The sequence below is a fragment of the Acinonyx jubatus genome, chromosome A1, assembly GCF_027475565.1.
Source record: "Acinonyx jubatus isolate Ajub_Pintada_27869175 chromosome A1, VMU_Ajub_asm_v1.0, whole genome shotgun sequence".
NCBI lineage: Eukaryota > Metazoa > Chordata > Mammalia > Carnivora > Felidae > Acinonyx > Acinonyx jubatus.
In genome coordinates this window covers 200,113,642-200,136,714 of record NC_069380.1, presented here as the reverse complement: position 1 = coordinate 200,136,714, position 23,073 = coordinate 200,113,642, and the positions used below count along the sequence as shown (strand labels likewise).

Here is a 23,073-nt window from a genome sequence, read left to right as displayed (position 1 = left end):
ATTTTAAGTTAAAACTCTTGTTGCAATATAAAATGGTGGTTGACTCAAAATTGAACATATGATTAGCAATTATATATGTTATATATATATATATATTATATAGCAATTATATGGTGTGTGGTGTATACCATACATATCTTATATTTTTACCTTTTGTCACAAAATACATATCAAATAGTCCAGCTTTCCCCTTCCAAGTATTCTACTTTCATTCATTTGACATTGATGGGATCAGTCATTCAATGTCTTCTATGTGCCGGGCACTTTCTAGACACTAGGAGCACAAGAATGACCAAAATATGCCTTTGCCAAGTTGATGCCTCATCTAACTGGAATGAAGCTTTTGATGAAATAATGTAATTTATTACTTTAAAAAGATTTCTCATGATCTACCACGATGACTTTAATACAGCGGGTACATAACATTCTAATTTAATAGGCAGCAAGATGTATTTCTCATTGTTCTTATTGAACTTTTCTCTGGATTTTTTAGATTCATGTTTTATTTGAATAATGACTCTTGTTATCTCTCTGCTATATGTTTCCTTACTTTCTTGACCCATCTATTTCATTTCTAATAAAGTCTTACCTCAGTATAACATTAAATTTATGCTTTTGCATGATTCTGATGCCAGAAGTGCAAAAACTGAAAAGCAGGGGAACAGATGCAGAACATTGTTTTCACGTTTTTAAGGTGTTAAGTGTCTGAGCACACCATGATTCCACTTACAAAATCTCTATTTTTATTAAGTAGTCACAATTCTCACTCTGTTTTTCATTCATAATTCTGTTAAAGGCCATTCACTCAGTAAATATTTGATGAGTTTCTACTATATGCTGGTCAATAAAGGTATAAAGATTAAGGCATAGCCTCTATCCTCAAGAAAATCATAGTCTTAGACAAACAATAAACCGACAAATGATAAATACAATGTTAGAGACAGAGCGGTCAGGAAAAATTTACGAAGAAGTTCACGTGTGGTAAGAGTGTTTAATGGGAAGTGGAAGGTAAGCTGAGTAGAAAGGAGTGAAGATAGAGTAGCATGAGGAAAGGCAATGAGGCGATTCACAGTACTTTCTCTTTTCCCCAGAAAATTATGAACAGTTTCCTGTTGATGAAGTGTTAATGAAAAAAAAAAAAGGAAAGATGAAGGCAGGGCATGGAGCATCTCATATGTCATGTCAAGGAGCTTGGACTTTTCCTACAGGGGATGGGAGATCATGATCAGGTTCTAGGAAGAGAGTAGAGTCATGACATTTGTGTTCTATATCAGTCAGTATGGTGGCCATGTGATAGTATCCGTTTGAACTGAGGTCAAAAGCAGGAAGAAAAGCTGTGAGTGAACTTCAGAAGTTGAAATAAAAGACACGAAGACTCTGGACCATGGTGTTTGAAAATATAAGGAAATTGGACATATGTCTTCATATGGCTGTGGATGTTTGGTAGTGGGTAAAAATGAAAAGTGAATTTTTTCCACTGAACATCAGAGTAAATTAGTGTGTGGCAAGAGGAAGGGTAGTTAATAAAATGCACATGGTTAAGAAGATGCACTTGTTATTCTGATTTCACACTACAATGAGTATCTTCAGCACAGGGGAATGCTTCCCATTTAAGCATGAAACTTCTTAGGCTTCATTTTTACACTCATTTTTTCTGTCCGCTTTCCGTATTCCCTCAATGACATTTTACGCTGGAATCCTAACATTTTCCTGCTTCTTTGAAATATATCCTTAGTTTTATCATATCTTCCTGTCTTGATTTAGTCTTAATCTCTGATACCCTCTCTTGGTTACCTTTGTTTCCCTGCTATGGCCTCTCCCATCCTGCCTCTGAATTCCTCTGGGCCCTTGAGAACCCAGCCTGGCTCCAGTGTCCTGAGCTTCTGCCTTTCAATGAAGGGGATTTGAATTTAAAGCAAATTCTGTAATCCAACAAAGAGATAAACCAAAGCACACTGATATATATTTTTTAGAAAACTATACATTATTTTGTTTCTAAAACTACAACAAAGAATGGAGTTTGAATTGTGTTTCCCAAAGCAAAACAATTTGTGAGTCTTACTTGAGGTATTTGTAAAGAAAATAAGCTAATCAACAGCAGATATTTAATTCCTTTACTGACAAACTCTTAATTGATAGTTTAAGGCTCAAAAAAAAATACAAATAACTTTTAGGGGATGCAGAAGCTTGGGAATGGTTATAAATGGTAAAGATATTAGTTGCAATGAAAATATTTATTGAGCATTTGATATATGCTACATGCACTAGAGATTTCAAGAGAAATTTAAAATATAGATAAGCCTTTGGTCTTAAGGAACTTTCAAGACCAAAGTGGAGAAAACAAATGTGAAGCAATAATGATAACATAGACAGAATGGATAAGGAGCCCACAAGAGCTGTAGACTCAGTGCATTAGGGGGTCAAAGAAAAGAAGGATCAAATCTAGCATGGAAAATCAAAAACAAGTTATGAATAAAGAAATATTATTTGAACTAGATTTTGCTAACAGATGAGAGACATTTCTGAAAACCATATGAAGCAAGGTGAGAAATTATAATTGATTTTTGCAAAACAGCAAGTTGCACAGTTTGGCTGTAGGCCACTCTGGAACATGTGGAGCAGCAGGGAAAGTAAAGCTGGAAATTTAGCTGGGACCAGAGCACAGAAGGGCTGGAATACGAGTCTAGGGAGACTAAATTGGATTTAATTTTGTATGTAAAGAGAGAAAGTTTCTCAGGAGAGAAATGAGTAGCTCATCCTCATTAAAAAAAAAAAAAAAAAAAAAAAAAAAAAAAGATTAATCTAGCAGCAATGTTTTAAGTGGCAGTTAGAGAAGACAGCCCAGAGACTGGAAGGCAAAGTAAGGAGACAGTGCCAACTGTCCATGTGAGAGGACTAAGGTTAGGGCCAAGGCACTGGGGAAGGCAACAAGGGCACAGTGGGAGGTACTGCTACAGTGCACTGATGGCATTTGGTGATGGGATGTGCAGAGCAGAGAAAGTTTCCAAAAAGACTATAATTTTACATTCCAATTGACTTGAGAGAACGACTAAAACATTTACTGAAACACTTCAAAAGAAAAATGGTTTAGTCATGATAGATAACGACTATATTACATAGCTTATTATATATACCATGTAGATTTAAGAAAACAGCATATTGGCAAGAACTTGGAGCTCATAATTTACAGAAGTAAGGTACAAGAAGACATAAATTTAAAAAGAACAGATTAAGATATGCAAAATGAGAAGCCAATGGCTTATTCATGGTTCAGTGTTAAGGAAGTCCAAAAAAGAGATTCAGGATGTGTGTTTTGTTAACACTTTAAAAAGTACCACCAAGGGCTCAAAGGCAAAGGCTTTGATGAGTAACAGGTTTCTGATAACTTGCAAGGAAACAACTTTGGTAAAGGAGTGCAGATCAAACCACAGTGTAATGATTACACAGCTATCTTTTGAGAAGGTTGGTAGTAAAAGAAAGAAGGGAAAGAAAAGCACTATAAGAAATATGAACAATTATGTGAATATTCCTTTGATCAGGAGTGACCTGAATATTCAAGTGGGCAGACCGAAGACTTCTGGGGAGGTATGGAAAGAAGATGCAAGGCAAACAGGGGATTATTGACATTCAAGTGTTTTTGTTTTTTTTTTAAGTGTGTCTATTTTGAGAGAGACAGTATGAGTAGGGGAGGGACAGAGAGAGAGGGAGGGAGAGAGAATTCCAAGTAGGCTCCTTGCTGCCTCCATGCCATCAGCACAGAGCCCAATGAGGGGCTCAAACTCACGAAATCATGAGATCAAGACCTGAGCCAAATCCAAGAGTTGGATGCTTAACCAACTGAACCACCCACACACCATGACATTGAAGTGTTTTAATGAGGAAATAGGAAATGAATTACTTGCAACAGGTCAGGTTCGTCTACAATCAGAGTCTAAGGAATAAACAGGTAAAATGAACATGGAAGGAGAATAGAAATCAAAAAAAAAGATAAAGAAACAGTTCAGTTAGCAAGAGATGACAGAGTGTAAGGTTGAAAAGATATAGATAATGAGGACACACGAAAGAATTTTTATGACTAGGGATACAGAAAATAATACCGTTCTGACAGTCATAATTAGAAGAAAAATGTTCCAGTACTTTTTTTTTGAACAATCGAATCTGTATATGAGAGAACATATGGGAGAAGAAAAGCAAAGCAATGGGTTCTGATTCCTCTCCTGAGTAGTGTCATAACATGGACTTGAAGATTTGTCATGAAAAGAGAAAATAAACCATGACCATGTACCATGGATATCGAGGACGAGAAATCTTACCTCTCTCAGAGGATCGTTGAGTTCATTGAGAATGTTTTCCTCATCAAAGATTTTGCCTTGGTATCTGTGTTCATAATAATCGTGTATCTTCTGACGCATATCAGCTGGTAACTTATGGAAGGACATGTATTGTTCCACTTGCTTATACTGTAAAGAATGGAAAATGGAAATTAGAAAACATCGTTATGCTGCATGAAAAATTATCATGTTACTTCGTCATGCTCAATATTCAATAACATTTGAATAACAGTAACAAAAAGAAGAAATCTTTTAAGGGGAAGGAACTAATGTACTAGGCTATAATGTACCTACCCTGTGTGACATGCTATGCAAGGAATTTATTAGGTAAACATTTCCTGTAAAGAACTGAGATGTTGTTGAGGGGCAGGAAAGGAGCTCTGAGTGAATTTAAGGGTGTCATCCCAGAAAAGCCAGTGATGGGGCAAGAAAAAAAGTGATGTTATTTTCTTGGAATCTTTGTTCAGCTGAGTTCTAAAAAAAGTATCAGGTTGAGGTTTGGTGCCTCATCTGGATAGAATCTCCTAAGTTTGGGTAGTACAAAAGGTTCTATCTTAGACCTTATAGCAAAAGATCAGACCTAGTTAAAATTTGAATTTCGTGACAGAGAGCTTGGCAGCTGTTTGTAAGTCATTGATACTCAAGCAACACAGATGCCCTGTAGAGTAAGAGAATATGTCACACTTTAATTTAGGACTTTAGAGACTATCAGGGTGAGACTAGATCCAGATAATTTTACAGCTGAAAGTGAACTCAGACATTTAAGTTCATTTAACCAAGAAGTTCTTAAACTTGATTGTTTATAACACTTGGGGTGAGGTTGCCTTTTGGGATTACAGATTTTTCAGGCTTAACTCCAGAGATTGATTCCCTCAATGTATTCGCTTTTGTGAATTTATACACACTCATACATACACATATACGCTTTGAAAATAAATCCCTGCTATTCAAACAAGAGCATAGATATTACCTAGGAACTTATTAGAAGAGAATTTCAGGCTTTACCCCAGACCTTTGAAATCAGAGTCTACATCTTAAAAAAAAGATCATCAGATGACTTATACACATTTAAGTTTGAGAAACATTCCCTTGGGATACCTGGGTGTCTCAGTTGGTTAAGCGTCTGACCTTCAACTCAGGTCATGATCTCACGGCTCTTGAGTTCAAGCCCTGCATCAGTCTCTGTGCTAACAGCTCAGAGCCTGGAGCCTGCTTTGGATTCTTTGTCTCACTCTCTCTCTGTCCCTCTTACGCTCGTACTCTGGTTCTCTCTCTCTCTCAAAAACAAATAAACATTAAAAAATTAAAAAAAGAGAAACATTCCCGTGATGTTGCAAATAAGGATGGTCATGAGACCACGCTTTGAAAGAATTAATTAAAGCCCCCAAACTAGTCTCATCGCATAGATGATAAAATGAATACGAATAAAAAAGTATGCAATAAAACTGGATAAATATACTGGAAAAGGACTCTTCCCTTAAACAAAATACATTTGATGTGTTTTGGAGAACACATGGATATTTTCTTCTCACATCTTTTCCTGATGAAATAGCTCTGACTAGAAGATATAGCTCTCCCAACTGTTTGTCCACAATTAGTGTAGTAATTCGTACATGATAAAACATATATCTAATCAGAGACAGCAACCTATTACATTTCTTTAAGTTTGTGTACATAATTTCCTTTCACATAACATTCCTAGTTTTTAGACTTCCCTTTTGAGATTAGTATTTTTAAAGGAAATACAACTTTGTCATGAGACTTCCTTTATTTGGTCACCAGGCTGTCCCCCAAGTATTTAAAGCCTGCAGGCCTATATATATCTCTTTCTCTCTGTCTGAAGCAACTTGATTATGATTTAGGCATTTTAAATTCAGGCACCAATTCTGTCACTGTCATAGTGTGTACGTAGCTTCTAGTATGTACTTGAGAAGGATTGCTTAATTTTTCCTGAAGAGCTCAAAATCTGTATGCCTATTTAACCTTGGTAACCTGCTTGGAGAGACCTAGGATTCAGTCTATTTGTAACTCATGCGATAGTCCATTAGAAAGAAGCTTCAGTGACCTCTATAAGACTACTGTGTAGGATAAAGTTGATTTGCAGCTGGACTCAAAAAGCTCTATCATTATTTCTAGAGACATCTGTATATCTGATTTTTACTTTTACCCAAAAAGAGGGCAGTGGGATATCTGATGTATTGTTTAGGGTCTAAGGCTCCTCTGGAAACCCCCAAGTTTAACTTTTGCACTAATGATTTGCAACTAGCTGATCTGGTTTGCTTATTCTGGCTTGACTATTTAAAAAGCCATTGATGGCTTGGTTGCTGACCTCCCCCACAAACCAAGCCTCCTTGCACAGATTTTGGTGGATCAAGCCAGAAACTCAGCATGTTCTACATGCCCAAAGATGGGGTATTTTAAAAGGAAATACTCATGCTAGGGAAAGGCTCTTCAGCTTCTCTTGCTTGTCTGCATTCTTTCTCTGAAGCACTGTGTCCTTTGCCTTTAAATAAATAAATAAAATAAAAGTCTGGTGGGTCCTGTTAAATATTCAAACTTGGTAAAACAATGAAACAGCTTAAGACGACAGGACTGCCACAGTTTTTCTTATTGCATTGATGAAAATCTTTCAGTTCTGGACAAATAAAGGATTCAACTTTCTTCAGGACCAGTAGTGGTCAAATAATCTCTGCTTACTTTTCTCAACAAACTGTCCAAACTGGTTGGACTGGTAAGAATCTTTAACCTTAACCAGGATACTAAACTCTAGATTTCTCTGTTCTTTGCATGCATCTCAGGGGGTATGGGAGACAGCATTAAAAGTTAGTAGCATTTTATTCATTTTTAAGAAATCTGTGACTATGTGTAAGGGCCTACGCATTTAGAAAACAAATAATGTGTTCAATGTCTATCTCTGGAGTTGGAAAACTAATCCTTGATTAGCTAATTATAAATGTTATACGTAAAATTATTTTATTTTTATGGAAAGTCAGGATTGATTGAATATAGTTATTTTGCCTCATAAAAATCATTTAATCACTTTAGACTTTGACCAATCTACAGTAAGAATCTTATACCACATGATCTTTGTTCTTTCAGACTAAAGTTCTATGAGTATTTCTTGTCATTTAATCATACTGAGTTCAATTTGATTTGACCCATATTACATATTTTAAACATTAATTGATTTATAGTAATTACTGATCTAACAGATACTAACGGATTGCTGTGTGCCAATGGTTCTCAAGGTACAGTTGATAAAACACCAGTATCACTGGGGAACTTGTTAGAAATGCATGGTTGAAGTTTTCACCCCAGATCTACTAAATCAGAAACTCTGAATTGGAAATTCTAGCAGTCTGTGTTTCAACAAGCCTTCCTTACACTAAAATATCAGAACCACTTCTATATGCTAAGTAGTGAGTTAATTTGGGACATAAAGAAGCACGTTTGAGTGAGAGTAGGGGATAGAAAGGAAATCCAGTTTTGACAAGTTAAGTTTAAGATGTCCATGGCACATCCTAATGCTTATATGTAGGTCAGGCACTTAAAAGAAAAGATATACACCTAATCAATGATTAAGAGATCACTAAGGGAGAATGTGTCAAATAAAAGGATTTTTTAAAGTGGAACCTACGTTTTAAAAGCAGTTGCATCATGGAAATTGATCAAGTTAAGGGAACTGAGATTAGCCAGCGAAATGTGACAGAACCAAAAAACTTGACTCACAGCAAAGAAGGATAAAATTCAAGGGAAAGATAGGGTGCTCAAAAGGAGTATTTCTAAGAAAAGAGGTATTGAACCATAACCACTGAATTTGGGAATTGGGTAATGATCTTTGGTAGAATACAACACTTATTGAAAACGGGGACAATTTATTTTTGTCTGTTTCCCTCATACCTAACAGGACTTGCAAAAATGAATGAAAATATGATGTATGTGCGATGTGAAGAATAAAAATAATAAACTACTCATTGAAAAAGACACCTAGTAGTGGGTGGATAATGGAAAAAACGTAGAAGAGAGCAAAGTTGAAAAAAAGATAAAATGGAAAGGATTCTGTTACTTGTAGTACTATACTGTATGCAAAAGATAACTTGATACATTTGATAGTCACTGATGAAGAGATTTTTGAAAAACAAAGATGTGAATACAATTCTTTCTTGAATATATAAAGCCAAAAGCTCAAACCGTCAGATCTAAAGAAACTACAGCATTACCATTTAAAATTCTAATGTGTTTTATTTTCAAAATCTTCTGTGCAATTAAAATAGTACATAAAAATAATGTGTGAATATGATACTAAAAATGAGATCTAATAGAGTGTTTATAATGAAGGCAACATTCCATTATTAAACTCATTCCTCCCATGTTACCACTTTTATAACTTTTATTTTTTTATTGTTGAGAGAGAGATGGAGGAGTGCACAGGGAAAAGCACAAGGAAAACACTTCCCAAAGCCATTGACTGGGAAAATAAGAGAGACTGATTTTTGAGAGTTTTTACAACCACGGGACTCAAAGACTGGGATTTGAGAGGTCCATAACATGGGTGGTATGGAGCCTGGGAGGTGCTGCAGTGCTCCTGTGGAGGAGGGCTGATAGCCCAGGGGCAGACAGCATAATCTGAGAATCCCCTGGGACATACTGAGAGAGATGGTTCCCTCTCTTGAAGCACATCTGCAAGGTGGCATTTCCTCTCTGGATACAAAAGAGCTTGCAGGCACCATTTCCCTCCCCCAACCCTCAGCATAAACTAACTTCAGTAAGCAGCACAGTGCCAACACCAAAAGCCTAAACCACTTACACCAAGCCCCACCTCCTGCCCTCTGCAGATGCTGCATTTCATTGGGAAGTGTGCCTGAGAACCAGGGAAGCAGGCCCCTCCCCCAGAAGACCAGCACAAATCCCTTGCTTGCACCCCTACTGACCATAGAGTTCTGCAAAGCTTCAGCTCTGGTGGAGATAGCATAAGGTCTCTTTTAACAAGCAGACCTGAGCATACCTAGTTAAAACTCACCACACTCTGGCCAGGGTCCCAATACTCCCCATTGCAGGCAAGGAGAAACTCTGCAGAGGACTGCCTGAGAGAAATAGAAGCCAAAACACCATAGCAGAGTGCACACAGCATACACCAAAGACACTTCCTGAAGTGCCAGGCCATGCATGGTATACGACCTCTTTATAAAGCCATTACTTTCAAGAGCAGGAAACATAACAGGCTTTGGTAACACAGAGAAGAAGACAGAGACCTAGACAAAATGCCAAGATGGAGGGATTCATCCCCAAAAAAGAACAAGAAATGGTCACAGACAGTGATCTAATCAAAACAGATATATGCAATATGCCTTATCAAGAAATTAAAGCAGCAATCATAAGGATACTAGGTGGGCTTGAGAAAGGCATAGAGGACAACAGGGAGTCCTTTATTATAGATACAAAAGACCTAAAAGCTAGTCAGGATGAAATGAAAAATGTGGTAACGGAGATTCAAAAATGAGTAAATGTAATGACCACAAGTATGGAAGAAGCAGAGGAATAAATATGTGACATAGAAGATATAATTATGGAAAACAATGAAGCTTAAAAGAAGAAGTAAAGAAAAATGTTAGATCATGAATGTAGACTTAGGGGACTCAGTGACTCCATAAAGTGTAATAACATTCATATGATAGGAGTACCAGAGGAAGAAGAGAGGGAAAGGGGGGCAGAAGGCTTATTTGAGGAAATAATGGCTGAAAACTTCCCTAATGGGGAAGGAAACATACATCCAAATCCAAGAGGCACACAGAACTCCCGTCAAAATCAACAACAGCAGGATAGCAGCAAGACAAATTGTAGTTAAATTTGCAAAATTTAGAGATAAAGAAAAAAATCCTAAGAGCAGCAAGACAAAAGAAGTCCCTAACTTACAAGGGAAGAAAATAAGGTTAGCAGCAGATCTCTCCACAGAAACTTGGCAGGCAAGAAGGGAGTAACATGATATATTCAATGTGCTGAATGGGAAAAATATGCAGCCAAGAATACTCTGTCCAGCAAGGCTATCACTCAGAATAGAAGGAGAGATAAAGAGTTTTCCAGACAAACAAAAACTAAGAGTCATGACTACAAAACAAGCCCTGCAAAAAATATTAAAGGGACCTCTTTGAGTGGGGGAAAAAAGACCAAAAGTGACAAAGACTTGTAAGGAACAGAAAATCTCCAGAAACAATCACAACACAAGCAATAAAATGACACTAAATTCATATCTATCAATAATCATTCTGAATGCAAATGGACTAAATGCTCCAATTAAAAGACATAAGGTGTCAGAATGGATAAAAAAATAAGATCCACCTATATGTTGCCTATAAGGAGATCGATTTTAGACCTAATGACAACTGCAGGTTGAAAGTGAGGGGATGGAGAACCATTTGTCATGCAATGGATGTCAAAAGAAAGCTGGAGTAGCACCATTATATCAGACAAACTAGATTCTAAGCCAAAGACTGTAACAAAAATAAAAAAGGACACTATATTATAATAAAGGGGTCTATCCAACAAGAAGATCTAACAATTGTAAATATTTATGCCCTCAACTTGATAGAACCCAAATATATAAATAATAGCAAACACAGTGGAGCACATTGGTAATAATACAGTAATAGTAGGGGACTTTAACACCCCACAGACATCAATGGACAGATCACCTAAGGGGAAAATCAACAAGGAAATAATGGCTTTGAATGACACACTGACCCAGATGGACTTAACAGATATATTCAGAACATTTCATCCTAACAGCAGAATACACATTCTTTTCAAGTGCACATGGGACATTCTCCAGAACAGATCACATATTGGGTCATAAATCAGGCCTCAACAGACACAAAAAGGTTGAGATCATACCATGCATATTTTCAAACCATAATGCTATGAAATTTGAAGGAAACTGCAAGGTAAAATTTGGAAAGACCACAAATACATGGAAGTTAAAGAACATCCTATTAAAGAATGAATGGGTTAACCAGGAAATTAAAGAAAAAATAAAAAATACATGGAAGCAAATGAAAATTAACACAAGACAGTCAAAAACCTTTGGGATGCAGCAAAAGCTGTATAAGAGGGAAGTATATTGCAATACAAGCCTACCTCAAGAAGCAAGAAAAATCTCCAATATAGTACCTAGCCTTACACCTAGAGGAACTAAACAACAACAACAACAACAACAACAACAACAACTGAAGCCTAAAGCCAGTGAAGAGGGTAAGTAATGAAGATTAGAACAGAAACAAATGATATAGAAACAAAAAAAATAAACCACAGTAGTAAAGATCAATGAAACCAGGAACTGGTTCTTTGAAAAAATTAATACAATTGAAAAACCCCTAGCCAGACCTGTCAAAAAGAAAAGAGGAAGGACCAAAATAAATAAAATCACAAATGAGAGAGGAGAGATCACAACCAACAGCACAGAAATACAAGCAAATATAAGAGAATGTTAGGAAAAATTATATGCCATTCTGAAAGAAATGAATAAATTCCCAGAAACATAAACTACCAAAACTGAAATGGTAAAAATACAAAACTTGAACAGAATAATAACTGGCAAATAAATTGAATCAGTAGTCAAAAATCTCCCAACAAACGAAAATTCATGGCCAGATGGCCTTAGAGGGGAATGCTACCAAACATTTAAGAAGAGTTAATACCTATTTTTCTTAAACTCTTCCAAAAAATAGAAATGGAAAGAAAACTTTCAAACTCATTCTACAAGGCCTGCATTACCTTGATTCCAAAACCAATTACCCCACTGAAAAAGAATATTATAGGCCAATATCCCTGATGAACATGGATGCAAAAATTCTCAACAAAACAGTACCACATTGAATCCAATAGTACATTAAAAGGGTCATTCACCATGATCAAGTGGGATTTAATTTTGGACTTCAAGGGAGGTTCAATATTTGCAAATCAATCAATGTGATATACCACATTAATAAAAGAAAAGATAAGATGTATGATCCTCTCAATAGATACAGAGAAAGCATTTGACAAACCACAACATGCATTCCTGATAAAAACCTGTAACATCATAGGGACAGAGGGAACATACCACAACATCATAAAGACCATATATACAAAAGACCCACAGGTAATATCATCCTCAATAGGGAAAGAGTGAGAGCTTTTCCTCTATGGCCAGGAACAAGACAGGATGTCCACTCTCACCATTGTCATTTAATAATGGGAAGTCCTAGTCTCAGCAATCAGAGTACAAAAATAAAAATAAAATAAAATGCATCCAAATTGGCAAGGAAAAAGTCAAACTTTCACTATTCATGGATGACATGACACTCCAGGTAGAAAACCCAAAAGACTCCACCAAAATTTTGCTAGAACTGATACATGAATTCAGCAACATTGTAGGATACAAAATCAATGTAGAGAAATAGGTTGTATTTCTAGACATCAATAATGAAGCAGCAGAATAGGAATCAAGGAATCTATCCCATTTATAATTGCACCAAAACCCATAAGATACCTAGGAACAAACCTAACCAAAGAGGTAAAAGATCTGTACTCTGAAAACTTTAGAATACTTATGAAAGAAATTGAAGATGACACAAATAAATAGAAAAACATTCCAAGCTTATAGATTGAAAGAACAAATATTGTTAAAATGTCACTACTACCCAAAGCACTGTACACACTTAATGCAATCCCTATCAAAATACCAACAGTGTTTGTTTGTTTGTTTGTTTTTCCAGAGAGCTAGAACAGACAATCCTAAAATTCGTATGGAACCACAAAAGACCCCAAATAGCCAAAGTGTTCTTGAAAAAGAAAAGCAGGGCTGGAGTCATCACAATTCCAAATTTCAAGCTATATTACAAAGCTGTCATGATCAAGTCAGTACAGTACTGGTACAAAAACAGACACATAGATCAATGCAACAGCACAGAGCACCTAGAAATGGACCCACAACTATATGGTTAACTCATCTGCAAAGAAGCAGGAGAGTATATCCAATGGAAAATAGACAGTTTCTCCAACAAATGGTGTTGGGAAAACTGGACAGTGACATGCAGAAGGATGAAACTGGACCACATTCTTGACCATACACCAAATACATTCCAAATGGATGAAAGACCTAAATGTGATACAGGAAACCATACAAATCCTATAGGAGAACACAGCAGTAACCTCTTTGACACTGGATGGAGCAACTTATTACTAGATACATCTTCTGAGGCAAGGGAAACAAAAGAAAAAATGAACTATTGGGACTTTGTCAAGATAAAAAGTTTCTGTACAGCAAAGGAAACAATCAACAAAACTAAAAGGCAACTGACAGAATGCAAGAAGATATTTTCAAATGATATACCTGATAAGGGATTAGTATCCAAAATTTATAAAGAATTTATTGAACTCAACACCTAAAAAACCAATAATATAGTTAAGAAATGGACAGAAGACATGAACAGACATTTTTCCAAAGATGACATACAGAGGGCTAATAGACACATAAAAAGACGCTCAACATCACTCATCATCAGGAAAACACAAATCAAAACTATAGTGAGATACCAACTCACACGTGTCAGAATGGCTAAAATTAATGCCTCAGAAAACAACAGATGTTGGTGAGGATGCAGAGAGAGGAGAACCCTCTTGCACTGCTGGTGGGAATGCAAACTGGTGCAGCTGTTCTGAAAAATAGCATGGAGATTTCTCAAAAAGTTAAAAATAGAACTACCCTATGATCCATCAATTGCACTAGTAGGTATTTACCCAAAGGATACAAAAATACTGATTCAAATGGATACATGCACCCGTGTTTATAGCAGCATTATCAACAATTGCCAAATCATAGAAAGAACCCAATATCCACTGATTGATAAATGGATAGGAAAGATGTGGTATATACATATACAATGAATATGTATAAAGAGAATAAAATCTTTTCATTTACCACAACATGGATGGAGCTAGAGTGTATTCTGCTAAGTGAAATAAATCAGTCAGAGAAAGACAAATACATACAATTTCACTCATATGTGGAATTTAAAATACAAAACAAATGAACATGTGGGGAAAGAGAGAGAGGAAGACCATAAAATAGACTCTTAACTATAGAGAATAAGCTGAGTGTTGCTTGGGGGAACGGGAAGAGGGGAGGATAGGCTAAATGAGTGCTGGCAATTAAGGAGGCCACTGTTGTGATGAGCACGGGGTGTTATATGTAAGTGATAAATCACTAAATTCTACTCCTGAAACTAATATTACACTATTTGTTAACTAATTGGAATTTAAATAAAATCTTGAAAGTAAAAAAAAAAAAGGCTGTAATGATAATTGTAATTCCACACTTTATATAATGAGACTATATAGTTTCAAAGTTTTTATATAGTGAGACTGCAAATGATTCCAGAAATAATTATTAATGGTAAGATCATTGCCACCAAAAGTCAGCCTCCTTGCTAGAATGTACCACAATCTTTGGAGATGATAGTAAATGTTCCTAGGTAACCTAAGAAAGGGAATCTGAATTCCCACATTTTATTCCTAAGATAAATCTATTTATACAATAATTTTTAAAAATTAATGCAATACTTCATAATATCCTGTGTAGCTAACACTCTACACATTTTATGACCAATAGATAAGAATATACTTTTAAAAATTAGTATTAGCATATGCAAATGCTGTATTTATATGGAATCTCATTAAATAATAAATTTAGTGTTACTTTAATAAAATGCTGAGCAAGCAGCAGTACTTCAAAAAGTGAAAGTATTATGGATAATTATCAATATATTTCTGGGGATGATATGATATGATATTATATTGTGTAATAAGTTTCAAACAAACCATATGACATCCAAAAAGGCTACTCTGTCCTCTTTATAATATTTGGTAACTATTTTTCCAATACATTTCCAAATATTCTATTTTACTCACATAATTTATAATGTTCATTTATTTCTTATAGATACACAAAGGAGAAGGAAATATATCTAGATTATACTAAATATAAGGGCTATTAAATAGATAATAAAAATTTTACTGAATATTACATATACTTTATATTATGTTTCCAGCATACATTGAAACTAATATTTTAAATTGTAAAACAAAGAAAAAAACAAGGTGTACTAATTCAACACCTTTTGTGTTGCCTTCTAAAGCTTATTGAAACATCGGAGTTTTTTGGTGCCCCTCATTTCCTGACAGAGATAGATAATTATGACACTTTCTTTAACAACTATATATTTATTGTGAGTTTCAAAGTAACACAGCTCTAATTCTTATTTCTAAAAACATATTTTTATTGTAATTACTTTGGAATAGGTTTATTTAAAAGGAAAGATAAGAATAAAATATCTTCATAGATGGCATTCAATAAGTAGAGGGAAATGAACAAAAAAATTGAATTACACTTTTAGTATTAACCATTGCATAATTTAGTCATACTATTAAAGCATTATTCTATTCACAGATATTTATTGGGAAAATCATTAAGCAGCATGTAGCTAAAAATCCAGTTAAGTGAAAATATACACCTTATGCTCAATGAAAAAACATCATTGTAAAAATGGTGTCTGAAATGACATTTTTCATACAGAATAACAATTTCTATAAATTTTATATTCAAATGCTTACATGTTGTAAATTTTAATCATAATTTTAAAAATAATAATAAAAGTGAAATATTTAAAGTTGCCCTTCAATGACTGATAATCAATTATCAGTTACTTTTAAAAAATATTTAAGCCAATTATGATTGCATTTATGACTGAGTTATCTTATTTTTTACAAAGATATTTTTAGTATTGTTATTTATTTATTTTTAATTTTTTAAGTGAAATTATTTATTTTGAGAGAGAGAGAGAGAGGCAAAGGGAGAGGGAAATATAGAGAACCCCAAGCAGGCTCCACACTGTCAGCACAGTGTATTTTGCTAAGCGAATAGCGGGGCTCGAACCCACATACCATGAGATCATGACCTGAGTTGAAATCAAGAGTCGGGTGCTTAACTGACTGAGCCACCCAGGTGCCCCAGTGTTGTCATGTATTTACATGGTAACTGAAGTCATGGTTTCTCTTTTGATCCTACAAATTTAAAAATAAATGAATACTTTTATATACACATGTATAGCATATATGTATATATGTGTATAACACATAGCCTATCTGCTATAGGCTGTGTCTTATATACATGTATATAAAGCTAGGTTATATTCAAATGATCTTATCAAGCATTATTTCTAAAATATTTACAGCAAGATTGAACATTTTCAAGAACTATGCTGTAAACACAGCAAAATTCAATTCATACATCCTGAGGAGGGAGTTATATTTTTCAATTGCACTGGAAAAATGGCTGTATTCAAATATACAACCAGTATTCCTCTATTTTTATATTGAGGTGGGAAAAAGTTTTCTTTCAGCAAAAAAGGATTCATCATTATTTTTTGAAATTCTTTAAGTAACATAATTATATAAGAATAATTCATATAATAATAAAAGTATCCTGATATACTTAAATTTGACTTCTAATATAGTAAATGAGGAAAAAAATTAACAGCAAATCAAACATGAAGGAAAGCAGATGGTTGCTGAGTTATCTTTTCTGCAGAAGTTTGAGTGAGATACTTCAATTTTATCTTCACTTTTTATCTTTTTTTTGGAAAGCTGGGTAATGAAACATGGGTTTTCTCTATAAAAGAGGAAATTCTTCAGCTGTCAAGATATGGGGAAATGTTTTTGTGATAGTGAATAAGTATCTACTTGGACTGGAAAACTATCAAAATTACAAGCTAACAGATGATCTTAAAATCCTTACAGAAAATATTATCAGTTAAAAAGTATTACTCCTCCATCCAGAATGATCTCTTCCAATACAAACATACAATTGCCCTCTGGTTTATGGAACCTAGTGCTTTCCATTCAGATACTTCACGACGGATTATACTTTCATATATTTAAAAACAAAATCATTAAAAAAAACTTGGAAATTGTTTGCACTACATGGTTCATTCATTCATTCATTCATTATTCTTCTTATAGTTTGGTTTTAAAACGGACAGATTCTCAAAAGTTTTCCAAAAGTCAGTGTAATACTTTTAAGTATTTTAAGTTTAAGACTTAACTAAGTAGTTATAAATAATACTCATACTAATGAAAGATCATTGTATTTAGCAATTAGAATAAAATGCTTAATTACAAAATAAATTGTTCATATAAAACATTCTTAGAAATCTATTTTTTTAGTAATTACAGAATAAAAGAGGATAGATGATTACTAGAAATTTAAACAGTCATTACAATTATTATAATAGAGTAAAAATGTGTGCTTGAATATTTTTTAAAAGACTTTTCCTGATCTGAATGTTTTTGACCTTTATTACTGCAGTTTTTCTCGCTGTGTGTGTGTGTGTGTGTGTGTGTGTGTACGAAAATGATTTTTTTTTCCTTAATTTAACAAGACTACAGATTGACATACATGGTAACCTCATCACTTTTTCATTTTTCCGTAGGACCACTTAAAATAGTCTATTCTGTTTAAACATTTATTTCCCTCCTCCAACATTTTTTTCACTCACAGATGATCTTACCTAAAATCCTAAGAATAAATGGAAGTTTTCATATAAAAATGTCTATTAACTCAGTTGGAAAGATACCAGTATGTTTTCCTTCTCTTCTTCTTGCTCTTGTAACAATGGAAGTGTTTCTTCTCCCAGTCCAATCTCATCTTTTAACTGTGTTTGAATATCCTCTCTTCATCCCTCCTTAGAAACATGACCCTATCTGCTATAGGGTAATGTCTTATACTTCAACTTTCTCCACTGCCTCCAGCCATTTATTCTCACTTCTCCAGTTAAAATACTACTACGACGACGACTACGACTACCACCATCCTAGTCAAGGCCAGATTAGAAGAGAAAGCAAAGCAGAAGACTTGTTTCACTCAGTCATAAAGGGGTCAACAGTTCACACCATTTCTAATAATCATAAGATTTTTTTGGTGAATTTATTCTGAATGGAGAGGAGTGGATTCTGTTTCACTTGTTAAGTCTTTATGGTTTCATGTTATAATTTCTCAGAACCAACTGAGAATTCAAGAGGATGACACTAGCTTGATTTTTTTCATTTCTTCTCAGTGCTAAATGATCTTAAGGAGGCATATTCAATCAATAATTATTAATAATGAGCATCTTTTTAGCCAGGTGTTTGGTTGGTTAAGTTAGGCAGTTGGCAAGGGTTACAGACAGTTATGTAGAAATGATAAATGATAGAGGAATTTGGAAATTATTCTAGTGGCCCTCTTTCCTTCTGCATCAATACTCATTGGTAGGGAATGCTGTCTTCTTTAAGTTTCCTGCTTTAAGTGATATGTATATATATATATATATATATATATACTGAGAAGTCCTAAATGTCTATCTGCAGACTTGACTTCTTTCAAAGACAGATTCATATGTCCAGTTGCTGAAGTGGCATCTTCACTTGGATGTGTAATAATGATCCCACATTTAATACATCCAAGGCTGAAATCTTATCCCAAAACTTCATTTTGCCATATTAGATCTCATCTCTGCATCTCAGATAATGATGACTTTCTAACAGTAGCTCACACCAAGAACAATGCAGTTGATTTTGTCATATTTCTTTCTTTCATACACCACTGCTGCCAGCAAATTTTATCAGATGCACTTATTTTCTCTTTACACCTTTACTGAAGTATAATTTATATAAAATAAAATTCACACTTTGACTGTACATTTCCATGAACAATCAGTGGCATGCCCATTTTAGAACATTTCCATCTCTCCAAAATGTTCCCTCACTCTCCTTTGTGGTTATCCTACATCGTCAACTCTGGTCCCAGGAAACTAATGACCTGTCACTTGCTCTTCCTTTTCTAGAATTCTACATAAATAGGACAATGCAATATATAATCTTTTGAATCTGACATTTTTTCACTTAGCATGATGTTTCTGAGATACTTCTGAGATGTTTCTGAGATAGATTCATGTTGTTGAATATATCAGTAGATATTTTCTTTAAGTTTTTATTGCTGAATAATATTCTAGGACCTACTTTTACAACATATTCACCTGTTCATGTCTAGTCCTACAAACTTAGTCCAGGTCATGAACACATCCTATATAGTTAACTCCAATAGCTTTCTAACTGGTCTCTCTGCCTTACCTTTTGATTGCTCATAATTAAATCTCAACCCAGTAACCAGCACTATCCTTTTAAAATGTAAGTCTGATCATGTCACGTTTTGTTTAAAACTTTTCAAGTATTCAAGTCACAGAGTGAAAGTAGAAATCTTTCAATGACCTACAAAACCATATGTGACCTAGCCTTCTGTTACTTCCCCTATTCCTATCCTTTTGCTGGCTAAGTACAGTCTCATAGGTACCTTAAATCTGGAAATACAGGAGAGAACACAAGAGTATCAGAGGAGACAGAATTAAATAGATCTTTCTGCATTGCTCATTTTCCTCAGTGGTAAGAAATTTAAAGCTTTATAACATTAAGATGTAGAATATACTGTAAAGTTTGAATCTTTAAAATAAATTTTCATGTTGAGACATGTGACTTCAGTTTATACCCCCCAAAACATCCCAAGGTATATTTTTAAATTTCTCTGCATTTTAATTGTTCTGGTAAAGAAGTATGAAAATCACAATTTGCTTAATTGATCATTCTGGAGAATGAGCATAACAAAATTTAATTATATTCAAGCTAAGTTAAAGCTGATGTAGGAGAGACTTTAGAAACGGATAATTTTAGCTCTAAATTTTGTTTAATCAAGTTTGAAAGTTTCTAACAACAACAAAATATACCATGCTAGAGAACCCGATGTCTGACACAAATTTTACTTCCACTGGGTGAAATTCAAACAGACTCACAGCTAATTTTTACTTGGGAAAGTGAAAAAGGTATGAGATTTATATTTCCTTTAGAAATACAGTAGTGTGGCTTTATTTCACTGCTAATGGAGTATATTAAAATACTACAGTGTGAAAAACAGAAGAATGTTTTTGTTCTTCAGATAGACATAACTTTTATGAAACAACAAAATATTCACACATTTGATTAGTAACAAATACATTTCCCTAATATTATCAAAGAAAGAAACCACATAGGAATAAAACCCCTGAAAATGAAAATGAACTTGGGATCAGCAAATTGCTATAAAATAAAGGTGTTAACTGAAAAACTTTCAGGTTCCCAATTTTCCTACCTTAAAAATAAGACTCTAGCACTTTATTTTTTTTCTATACTAATGCAAATATTTTTGGTGCTTCATAAAACATTGAGCACATCTCCCACGTAATACCATAGTTCAGATTAGAAACACTGTTGACATATAAATTGTTTCACATTTCTTCCACACTTTACCATCAAGTTTTTGAAAAATAATGAGAAAATTAAGAAATTATAAATAAAAATACAAATCAAATGTTTAAATAGTAGAAGCTACATAGATTTTTCTTCATATTTGAAGTTTTATCATTAAAAAGTGTTTCTTTCTAAAGCAAACTGATATTTACTATTCATATGCCTCTGTTTTTTCCAGAGTATTTTCTTTACCTTTATTAGGCCACTGAGACTAGACTAGAAAGGTATGTTTTTGATTGAAGAACAGTGTTCTTAGCTAAATACAAAATACATAAAAATACTAAGGGTAAATATTGCTTTGTTTGCTTACAGTATAAAAGAAATAAGGACAATAGAGTGGTAACTGAGCCAAATGGGACACTTAATAATTTGGATTCTCCTTTTTATTCTTTTTACTGACACTCTACAAATGTTCGTATCAGTTGAGGAGTTCTGTGGTTGTCTTATATTCACTTAATGAAATAATGAAGAAGAGAAAAATATCTCAGGGCTGGAAAAGTAAGAAAAGGCTGCAGACGTTAGGGCATGTATTGAATAAGCAGACTTCTGGACAATAAAATTGTAAGAAAGCAAACTACATGCTTTAAAGTTTAGTGGGAGACTAAATAGTAATGATAACATTTCTATCATGATTTACAGTTTACCAAGAGCATTTCTGTTTCCCAACTACCACATGAGTCAGGAAGAGCACACGTGAAGATATTGAGAGCCACGGGAGAGAGAAGTAATTTCACTGTGGAGCTAGGACTATGAACCATGTTCTTCATATACAGAACATATGCTTCTATTTTCTGTGGATTATGTGTCACATATCATTAATGAAAGCCTGGGAAAACCTGTTGCAATTTCCTGACATTATTTTTTAAAGATGATGATTTTTCCAAGTGATTCAGATGTTCAGCCCAGGTTGAGAACTACTGGTATAAAATAGAAGAAAACAACCAGGAGTTTGTAATATGAAAAAAAAATGTTATATGAAGACTTACTGGAAAGATCAAGAATGCTATCCTGGAAAAGAAAATAATCAAAAGAGAGGATTTTACTTAGCATGCTCTGCTATCCCAGACGGAATTCAAGACAGTAGCTAGGAGTTCTAGAGAGATGCTTGAAGTTCACAAAATTAAAACCTTTCAAAATAAATGTATGCCTTGTGAAGTTTTAACCCCCCTGTCAAGGAAAGTGCTCAAGCAAAATGGGTAACTATAGATCAAGGAAAATGGTGGAAGCTAATAATACATTGAGAGACATAAAAGATCACTTAAAGACTCTAAGATTTTGAGGCAATTATATACTTTCTCATTTGTTTTGAACAAAACTTCTATTCTTCAGCCCATGATATCTGAAATGTTGTGCATTGATAATTATTAATAATAAAAAATGTTATTATTTAAAAAATGACTTTTTAACTTGTCTTATAGAATGTAAGAAAGTCTGAGTGTCCATACACTGAGGATAATGCCAATATTAATGTCTTCCGTTAAGATTTTTTTTAGGAGGGAAGACAGCATAGTTGGAAAGAATTTTCCCTTTGGAGACAGACAGATTTGAATTCCACTTTTAGCTCTGTTGCTTTTGGGTTACACAGCCTTGAACTAGAAACTTGACTCTCCTGATCTTTTGTTTCTCTATCTAATAAAATAGTATAACAGAAATTACAGAAATGAAATTTAAGGACTAACTGTAATATGGCATAGAGTAGTGCTAAATGAATATTAGTTTCCTAATTTATGTCTAATTAGTAACAATTTCCTACAGTGGCACAAAGACACCGGTGAAAGATGGCCAAGGAAGTTCAAACACAAAGGTACAAATTAACATATTTATGTAAACATTAAAGGTTTAAAGAAAATGAAACATGAAGATATTTCTTTGTTTCTCCAGAGGTCTCAAATTTGGAGATCTTTGCACTCCATAACTCAAACAGTTTTAGAATTCTGTTATTCTAAGTCATTCTCAGACCCTTTACTTGATGGCTAAAGTAAATAGAGCATACTGAATATAATTTAACTTGTTCTTGATGGTTCATGGTAATCATTAGGAATAACATTTTCTATACTACACATAGTGCTGAAATTGCTATCTGGATTTTTCCATATTTCTGGATTGCTTTTTCCTGCGGCTTCTGCTTAACTGCACTTCTCATTATAGAGGCTCCTACATTATATAGTACTGTTGACTTTCCACTAAATTGCCTTTGCCTACTGTTGTTGGTGTTCTCTAGCTTCTTTCTTTGTGGTCTGATCTATTTTTTTTTTAGCTGTAACTTTCCAAATACTTAGAGGTCTGTTAGGCACACAACTGCCTGCAACCTAATCTTTATAGCCTTAGTTGTTAGACT

At 34.3% G+C, this 23,073-nt stretch overlaps 1 protein-coding gene across 1 annotated transcript in view; it reads right to left on the bottom strand.

Moving 5' to 3' along the window:
- Nucleotides 1-23,073, bottom strand: part of HCN1 (hyperpolarization activated cyclic nucleotide gated potassium channel 1) — a 384,422-nt gene that overhangs the window by 64,351 nt on the left and 296,998 nt on the right. The window contains exon 5 of the mRNA XM_027076395.2: nt 4,314-4,460. Coding sequence (XP_026932196.1) covers nt 4,314-4,460 — 147 coding nt within the window. The remainder of the gene's footprint in view (nt 1-4,313; nt 4,461-23,073) is intronic.